General features: G+C 34.8%; 1 protein-coding gene across 1 annotated transcript; it reads left to right on the top strand.

The window, feature by feature from the left end:
• Positions 1 to 618: 618 nt before the first annotated feature.
• LOC143051041 (uncharacterized) lies at positions 619 to 6,084 on the top strand. Its single transcript, XM_076224102.1, has 5 exons — positions 619 to 758; positions 2,017 to 2,181; positions 3,457 to 3,630; positions 4,689 to 4,900; positions 5,970 to 6,084. The coding sequence occupies exons 1-4, from the start codon at positions 722 to 724 to the stop codon at positions 4,898 to 4,900; spliced, it is 588 nt and encodes a 195-aa protein (XP_076080217.1). The 5' UTR covers positions 619 to 721; the 3' UTR covers positions 5,970 to 6,084.
• The last annotated feature ends 4,271 nt before the right edge of the window (positions 6,085 to 10,355 follow it).

The raw sequence follows: 10,355 nt of genomic DNA, 5'->3' as shown, positions 1-10,355 counted from the left end.
TGTACCCTCAATTCAACCCTTTTCCCTCGTCTACAACATTACCGAATCCGACTTTCATCAGATTTGTACTTTGCAGTAGCAATGCGACGATTACCGATAGATTTCGTTGTATCTGGGACACCAGAGTACATGTAGAGATCTCAAAGTTTGACTTTGACCTAGATAGTTGTACATAAATTATGACACACCTTCTGGTGTTGGTTTTTATACATGTCAAGTATTAACGATGAAATCATAACGGTTTCTCTAGATATAGAGAGGACAAAATTTGCTACGGACGGACGGACAGACTGGTCACTATAGGCGTACGCCAATCGGCGGGCCAGAATAACGTTCACTACTCCGTTTTCCCAAAATGTAATTTATATAGATTCAAAGGTTTAAGGTTTTTGTTGTCTTTTTAATGAGGGCATGACTAATTTTAAACGTTCCCTCTAATATGTGTTCATTTAACGTAGAAACATGTCCTTTTTCGGAACCAAAAATCACCAGGCCAAAGTCCGGAAATACTTGAAAGACTGAAAAACAAATTCCAAAAGTGGAAAGTGACACAATTTGTTTAAATATAGACAAAAAGATATAGTCCTGCCTCGCATCATAGTAATCTTAATGTAATAAGATATAATAATAACGATAGCCAAGGACAGGTGTCAAAGGGCAGATAACCTATGGCTATACATAGAGTAGATCGTGATTCCGTGTAGAAACCAATACATCGAACATGGAACTGCTTCAAGTTCTCACCGTACTTGTTTCAGGTAGGCGTTCCAATTATTGCACACTTTCTGTATGTCCATGTGGCATGTTATAACATAGATAACCCTTTGTACTTCTGGTCTATGTTTTACGTCATTCAACAATGCATCGATTGCCTTTGACGTGAATGAACTTAAACTTCATAATATTTGGTCCTTTTAACTTTTTTTTATTCGAGCGTCACTCATGAGTCTTTTGTAGACAAAACGCGTGTCTAGCGCAAATAAAAAAAATCGATCCTGGTATCTATGATAAATTTATGTAATTTTATTTCGCGAGCAGAGTTATTCAACTAACATATGTGGCTATTTAAATTATTGTACCTTCCTGTAGCAGTGAGCTCATTTTGACCATACTTTCGAATCCTAAATTATATTAAATTATCTATTTTTTTTAAATAGACACATTCACATGTGATATATTCTTTATTGAAAGCTTGTCTTATATTGGTATTATGAAACTGTCCAAAACGTCCAATATTAACGTAACAAAGAGGGTCTGTTTTACATCTTTAATTAACACTCGACACAAAATGCTGCTAGATAATGGTAACAGTAGAAAACCGCTGTATAATAGTCATAAATCGATTGAGAGAGAAAAAATCCGAGTCACAAACCAAAACCGAGGGAAACCCATCAACTATGAGAGGAAAACATCGAAACTGCAGACGGTTTATAAACTATCAAATTATTCGAAATACTAAGTTTTTTTCCAGGCAAAAGTTGTCTTGTGCGTATTTAGCACAGCTTTTCGGAACTTTTGGTTTTCAGTTCTCTACAACTTTGGATTTGATGCAGCTTTTCAACTGATTTGGTTCGAGTGCCACTGATAAGTAGTTTTAAGTAGCCCATACGTGCGTCATATGTAACAAAATATAAGGCTCGTGTCTTTTATGTGTTACACCCAAGCGTCACTGGGAAATATTGTTGCAAGGCAAAAGTTGTTGTCTTGTCGCTATTCTATATATCATGTATTTGAATGACAATCCAAATTTTCCCGACAATCAACCTGTAATGTGTTAATTGTCAATTCTCGTACGGAACATGCATGAAATATTTGCTACTTGATGTTAGGCAATCAATCAAACAATGAATCTTTGATCGTCTATAAGTTTTTTTGCTGTATTAGTTCCGAGTGTTTCTTTTCTGTTCTTTTTTCTATTAAGTAATATTTTATTGTCTTGTTAAACCAGTACATCTTGTTCACTTTATGTATATCTTTTTTTCTTACTGTTTTAATATTTCGGTCTTGTTTTCATAGTATGTTCTGTCCAATGCTGGATATTCGGAGATGGCGGAGGAGGTCCTATCTTCGGGCCTGGAGGTCACATGTGTATACCTATCAGTAGATACTGCAGCCTCCAATGTAAAACATACGAAAAGGACGGCAGTGGGTGTAATGTTTGTCATTGTAAAGGCGATGGAGGTATGTATATCGTAAAATTGGGGAAACCCTGTTTTATCAAAGCGCTATTAATAGATATAGGAAGATGTGGTATGAGTGCCAATGAGACAACTCTCAATCCAAGTAACAATTTATAAAAGTAAACCATTATAGGTCAAAATACGATCTTCAACACGGAGCCTAAGCTCACACCGAACAAAAAATTATAAAGGGCCCCAAAAATTACTAGTGTTAACCCATTAAAACGGGAAAACCAATGGTCAAATCTATATAAAAAACGAGAAACGAGAAACACTTATGAACCACATAAACATCAGATTCCTGACTTAGAACAGGTGCAAACAATTGCAGTGGGATTTAACATTTTAATGGTACCAAACCTTCTCCCTTTTCTGAAACAGTAGTATAACATCACAACATAGAAAGACACAATATAAAATATCAATCGGAATGACTTAACTCAATCAAAAAACGGAAAGACACATATAAACAAACAATTAAGACTATGTAGTTTGTGCTGATAAATATACATGCTTTTTTATGTGTCATAGTTAAGTGTTAAATCCATTTTGCTTAGCAAGTATACATAAGTTAAGGGGCCAAATGTAGCCCAATTGCTGGTGCGGGGTTTTCCCTCTGTGTTAACGACCCATTGATGACTTTTGGTTGTTTTTTGCACTTTCTGTCCTTTTTGGAATATAGTATTTCATCTTTTTAATAAGCTTTTGATTTTCAAATATTTTGGACTCAATAATCACTGAGGAGATAGTTATTGTGGAAATGTGCATCTGTTGCCAAAATAATGGTATCGTTAATGTTATAATTTGGCATATATATTCCCCGTTTCCGTTCACTATTCTATATAAAGTTTAACAATACACATTGTTTATGACGATCCATTTTAAAGTAATACTCGTTTCTATATGAAATTGATTAACCACAATTTTATTAAAAGAATCACAACAAAGTTTTAAAAAAAATGAGGATTTCCAAGCTTAACTTTCCTCACATGAACCTAAAGTGTTGCTACATTGTAACGTTTACACAAAAGTGAAATAAAGTTATTAGGTTAATATTAATATCTACCAGACACCAAAGGACGTGTCATTTTGCACTAAAATTAATACTGAGAATGGGAATGGGGAATGTGTCAAAGAGACAACAACGCGACCAAAGAGCAGAAAACAGTCGAAGGCCACCAATTGGTCTTCAATACAGCGAGAAAATCCAGCACCAGGAGGCGTACTTCAACAAACAAAAAAATGCACTAGAATTTTTATCTTCTACTATTATTAGCCACTGCAGTGTTAACAGGACCAGACCACGGAACTGCTTACCACACCATACACAACCCATGTATACCTACACAGTCCAATTGTCCTCTAAAATGTGAGGAATTTGTCAGAGGTGGCAGCGGATGTGAGTTCTGCATGTGTGCTAAGGTACACCATGAATCAAGTACTACACAAGGTAAGACAGTGTGCAAAAAGAAAAATAACTAAACTACTTAACTCCGAGAAAAATTCAAAACAGAAAGTCCTTTATCAAAACTCAAACCCATCAAACGAATGGATAATAACGGTCATATTCCTGACTTGGTATAGATAAATAAAGGCAACAGTAGTATACCTTGTTCGAAAAGCAATTTTTTTGTATGTATAAAATGGTGGATTATCTAGATATGTCACTTGTATGACTGTCGGGCAAATGAAAAGGGTACTACAAAATGTTAACATGCAGAAAGAACTACCAGATATAAGTTTGGACACGTAAAATATAGTTCTTTTCTCTAAAATATTAACACATTTTGACATTTGCGCTGTATAACATGTATCTATCAATGTACTCAGTAAAAGAGCGAATAATGAAGAAGTGAAATAAACTCAATGTAACATTAGTCATTATTAGACAAAACGTTGGCCAGTAGATTTGAGATGTTCAAAAGGTAACTGCATTTTTATAATACTGATATTAAAATGGATATATACCACTGACACAGACGTTTCTACTCTGTTGTATTTAATCAAATACACCTACACGCATGAAGACAAGCAATGTCCTTTCCGTCGTGCTAGAAGCAAAATATGATGAGACCAGAAACATAAAACAAACAGTGGAGCTGACTTAACCCAAAATGACTAAGCCAAAAGAAAAACTCAACAACTTTTATTTTATATTAACTGTTTCTCGTCGCGGAATCAGTAATTGTTGATTATCATGACGAATACCAGTCGGGTAATCTCGGGACGGAACACCATTCACCTCGACGGTACTAATATTGATGGGTAATATCAAAGTTCTAACGTATCAAAGGCAAACACTAATTTATATTTCATTTTTACTTACTAGTATAATAAAAAAATGAAGATGTGGTATTATTGCCAATGAGAAAACTCTCCACTAGAGACCACATACCATAGACGTTAATAGCTATAGATTACTGTACATTGCGTAAAACCCATACCGCGTAATACGCTTTAAAAGGCCCGATGCAAAATGACACCACGTTTCGCGCTTTATTATTTAAGCACCTACAACAACAATACAAGCACAGACGACCACAATTCAGACGACGACCCAAACTCCATCCCCTACAACCATGGGTACTACAGTCAGTCAAGACTGTATCATAGCCAGACAGATATGTAGCGCTAAATGTAACGGGAAATATCTGGTAGATCCCTCGGATTGTACCTTCTGCATATGCAAGAGTGAGATTCACAACAGGCTGGGGAGATAGGTAAGATTATTTAAAACTAGTGTAAAATTGACACGTATAGTAAATTATTTGTTTATTGATTGCGTGTTGGTGTTTAACGCTTCTCTCAACACTAAGGACTACCGATATTTTGTTTAGTTTTTGTTGAGGTGGAACCGGAGTTTAACGAACATGGGCAGGTCAACACTAAACCCATCATAGATACCAGGATTGAAATTTAATATTTATGCCAGATGCGCATAATCCTAATCAGTGAAGATCGGAGTCGAACGAACCTTTTCATGAGTTGAATTCGAATTTACAAGCGCATTATCAGTGTTGATAGAATAATTATACCTATACAAGAATTATTGAGACCACCTGGGCACATAGGCCCCCAGGTAAATTAGTGAACAAATGATCAAGTGTGTTATTGTGCGATTTGCCATTCATTTGTATGGCATGTTTGCACTTGTGTGTATGACTCCTTTTATTGTTCAACAGACATTTTCAAACGGTTTAGCATGTTAAATAAAGGCAACAGTAGAATACCGGTGTTCAAAAGGCATAAGTCGATTGACAAAAACCAATTCCAGGTTACAAACTCAAACCGAGGGATACACATCAACTAAAAGAGAAAACAAAGGAACAACAGGACTACCGAAGTTCAACAAAAACAAACACCAACACACATTGAAACAATATTAGATAACAACTGTCAAATTCCGGAATTGGTAAAGGACATTTTAGAGAAGAAAATGGTGGAGTGAACCTGGTTTAATGGCATGCCAAATATCCCGCTTAATGACAATGTTAAAAAAATATCCATAAAACACTACGTGACAGAAATACACAATGTACAACACAAACACACACAACAACATTTATAACAGAGTTAAACAATTAAACGTTTTAGAATATAATGCATTCTTGAGAAATATTTTCCAAAGCATACATTAAAACGTTTGTATTTGGTAAAGACGTCGACACAAAAGAAATGTTAAAATGTTACCATGTGACTTCATTTTGGAGTACGAAAAATGAAATGAAACTTATCCTGAAACAGACGTTTTGACTTTTAAACCAATAATAATTTTTTATTACTTTATAGAATAACAGTTGTTACAGACTTTGGTTAAAGAAGCAGAATTTGAAATAAAAAAAAAACTTTTGTCATAAACTCATACATATTTTGTATTCATTATAATTACAAACTTATTTTACTACTGTGTGTCATTTATTACTCGATTTATTTCACTTCACTGGGCGCAGTTAAACTGGTTCGCTCATAATAAAACATTCCATCTGTAGATGGTGTTTTAGAATAAACTCATCAATGAAGTGTCCAGTCATTGTTTTGTAAATTCATTTGATGACACTGTTCAGTAATAATTATAACGGCAATCATCCTTATCACACATATCTTAAAATAGACTGTCAATTAAAACATAAGCTCCGCCCGATCAGTTGAAATAAAATTGAGAATGGAAATGGGGAATGTGCCTAAGGGACAACAACCCGACCATAGAAAAAAAAACAACAGCAGAAGGTCACCAACAGGTCTTCAATGTAGCGAGAAATTCCCGCACCCGGAGGCGTCCTTGAGCTGGCCCCTAAACAAATATATACTAGTTCAGTGATAATGAACGCCATACTAATTTCCAAATTGTACACAAGAAACTAAAATTAAAATAATACAGGACTAACAAAGGCCAGAGGCTCCTGACTTGGGACAGGCGCAAAAATGCGGCGGGGTTAAACATGTTTGTGAGATCTCAACCCTCCCCTATACCTCTAGCCAATGTAGAAAAGTAAACGCATAACAATACGCACATTAAAATTCAGTCCAAGAGAAGTCCGAGTCTGATGTCAGAAGATGTAACCAAAGAAAATAAACAAAATGACAATAATACATAAATAACAACAGACTACTAGCAGTTAACTGACATGCCAGCTCCAGACTTCAATTAAACTGACTGAAAGATTATGATTTCAACATTGGTAATAACAAATATAAAAAAAAGATTCCTTAAAGTTGTGACATGGTGAACTATTATTTTTCCAGGAAGAATGTGGATTACTTGTCTTTACATACAACTTTGAACATAAGGAACTCCATAGAATGAAAAAACACAGCTTTCAGAGACAAACATGTTGAATGTACATATTATTTTGCTCAAATGAGTTTATCCTTAAATTTGATTTAATTTAATTCGATTGATTCTTTAATAAATATAACGTAATTGTTTATTCATTAAGCCTTCATGTTAAACCTGGGTTTCTAACATGTTTCATATCATTATCAGGTTGAAGAAAATCATAATACTTGGTCACTTTTTTGTTGGGTTCCTTTCTCTTCTTTAGTGGACTAATCTTTGTCTGTCATGGTGTTGTATGTTTGTTGCTTCAACTTGTTTTTTTCCACCCAATAGTGACTGGTGAAAAGAATATGGCCACTCCTGGTCTTCTTCCGATTGGCAGTATAACCCTTATCAAAGTAGGGTATGATGTTTCACTGTGCGTGATGTATAAATAAGCAAACACGTCCAGCCAGAAAATGCCGTCCCTATCTAATATACGCTAATTACCAAGTTGCACTCCAAATTGCACGTGCTTCATTCGGTCCTAATTACAGAATCTATTTTTTTTCAATTGTTTGTTTGTTCTGGTTCTAAACATCCATGAAATATTTCCCACTGAATGCTAGACAATTAACAATAAGTCAACCAATCAACCTATTTTGAGTGTCTTCTTCGAACCTTATTCTGCTTTAAAGAAATTAACATTGCAAAACTAGCTAGGATAAGAAGGAAAACATTTCAAAACTTCAAATCCTTTAACCTTTGCAAAATGTCAACTACGTCGATTGTCGCATACCAAAGTATGATCGTGATCCATCGAGTCGCGGAGCTTTTTTCGGCACTTAATTATTCTTACAGATTAAGATCATGAACTACAGGAGACAAGAAGCCGAAATTCCAATGTCCTCATTTTATTTACAGTATAATTATTTAATGCTCCATTTATGGGCATTATGTTTTCTGGTCCGTTTGTCCCGCTTCAGGTTAAAGTTTATGGTCTAGGTAGTTTTTGATGAAGTTGCAGTCCAATCAACTTGGAACTTCGTATACAGTTATCAAAGGTACCAGGATTATAATTTAGTACGCCAGACGCGCGTTTCGTCTACATAAGTCTCATCAGTGACGCTCATATCAAAATATTTATAAAGCCTAACAAGTACAAAGTTGAAGAGCATTGAGGATCCAAAATTCCAAAAAGTTGTGCCAAATACGGCTAAGGTAGTCTATGCCTGGGATAAGAAAATCCTTAGTCTACGGAAAAATTCAAAGTTTTGGTAAACAGGAAATTTATAAAAATGACCACATTATTGATATGATCTTTCTAATTTTATTGCCAAACTAGAGTTTTGGCCCCTATTTCACGGTCCACTGAACATAGAAATTGATAGTGCTAGTGCGATTGGGGCATCCGTGTACTATGGACACATTCCTGTTCTCTATTCTGTCATAGCGTCATCTAAACTAGAGCCTGTGTCGCTCACCCTGGTCTATGTGAATATCAAACAAAGGATGCAGATGGATTCATGACAAAATTGTGTTTTGGTGATGGTGATGTGTTTGTACATCTTACTTTATTAAACATTCTTGCTGCTTACAATTATCTGTATCTATAATGAACTTGGCCCAATTAAGTTTCAGTGGAAAATGTTAGTAAAAATTTACAAATTTTATGAAAATTGTTAAAAATTGACTATAAAGGACAATAACTCCTTAAGGGGGTCAATTAACCATTTTGGTCATGTTGACTTATTTTTAAGTCTTACTTTTTATCTTTTTTCTCTATCTTTAATAATATTCCAGATAATAACAAAAAAAGGCCAAATTTCCTTAAAATTACCAATTCAGAGACAGCAACCCAACAACCGGTTGTCCGATCCATCTGAAAATTTCAAGGCAGATAGATCTTGACCTGATAAACAATTATACCCCGTCAGATTTTCTCTAAATGCTTTGGTTTTTTAGTTATTAGCCAAAATCTGTATTTTACCCCTATGTTCTATTTTTAACCGTGGCTGCCATCTTGGTTGGTTGGCAGGGTCACGCCACACATATTTTAAACTAAATACCCTAATAATGATTGTGGCCAAGTTTGGATTAATTTGGCCCAGTAGTTTCATAAAAGATTTTTTTAAAAGATTACTAAGATTTACGAAAAATGGTCAAAAATTGACTATAAAGAGCAATAACTCCTAAAGGGGTCAACTGACCATTTCAGTCATGTTGACTTATTTGTAAATCTTACTTTGCTGAACATTATTGCTGTTTACAGTTTATCTCTATCTATAATAATATTCAAGATAATAACCAAAAACAGCAAAATTTCCTTAAAATTACCAATTCAGTGGCAGCAACCCAACAGTGGGTTGTCCGATTCATCTAAAATTTCAGGGCAGATAGATCTTGACCTGATAAAAAATTATATCCTATGTCAGATTTGCTCTCAATGCTTTGGTTTTTGAGTTATAAGCCAAAAGCTGCATTTTACCCCTATGTTCTATTTTTAGTCATGGCGGCCATCTTGGTTGGTTGGCCGGGTCACCGGACACATTTTTTAAACTAAATACCCCAATGATGATTGTGGCCAAGTTTGGTTTAATTTGGCCCAGTAGTTTCAGAGGAGAAGATTTTTGTAAAAGTTAACGACGACGGACGTAGGACGACGACGGACGACGGACGCAAAGTGATGAGAAAAGCTCACTTGTCCCTTCGGGCCAGGTGAGCTAAAAACTCAACAAAGATACCAGGGTTATACTTGTGCTCGACTGACGTGCGTTTCAAAAGCCTCATCAATGACGCTTGAATCAAGAAAATGAATAGGACAAATTAAGTAAACGGTTGAGGATCAGTAAGTGCTAAGAGATAGAAAATTCTTAGTATTTCGAACAACTGTTTTTGTAAACAGCTAATATTATTGGAGGGAGGTAATATCAATGGAAGAAAATTGAAAATATTTTGGCAGTTCAAGGAAATTGTTCAATTTTTATATTTAACTTTAAATACAATAACATATACCACAACGCTTCCCTGAAGAAAACGACATACTCTTTAAAACTAAAAATTGGCAAATGGGAAAGCAAACTCGCAAATAAAAAAAATAGACAGGTACTTTGAGACGAAGAACAATTTTAATAAAGCATTGTCTTTTACTCTAGTTAATGTTCGTGTTATGAAGTGAAAAAAGAGATCTTGTGTCATGAATATATACACCCTACCACTATGCCAACAAGTGTTTATGCAGCATGTCAAACTCTAATTTGTACCAAGTCAAGAAAGCGAGAGGTTAGACTTGATAAAAAGTATAAAAAAGTAATACAAATTTTGTCAATTTCTCGAAATAATAAAAACAGGCAAATAATATTTAAAATAATATTTAAAAGACAAGTGTTTTACCTTTTGTGTAAATATAACAAAAAAGA

The sequence above is a fragment of the Mytilus galloprovincialis genome, chromosome 11 (genome assembly GCF_965363235.1).
Source record: "Mytilus galloprovincialis chromosome 11, xbMytGall1.hap1.1, whole genome shotgun sequence".
Classification (NCBI taxonomy): domain Eukaryota; kingdom Metazoa; phylum Mollusca; class Bivalvia; order Mytilida; family Mytilidae; genus Mytilus; species Mytilus galloprovincialis.
Note: the sequence above shows the minus strand (reverse complement) of the source record. Positions and strands in the feature narration are given on the sequence as shown.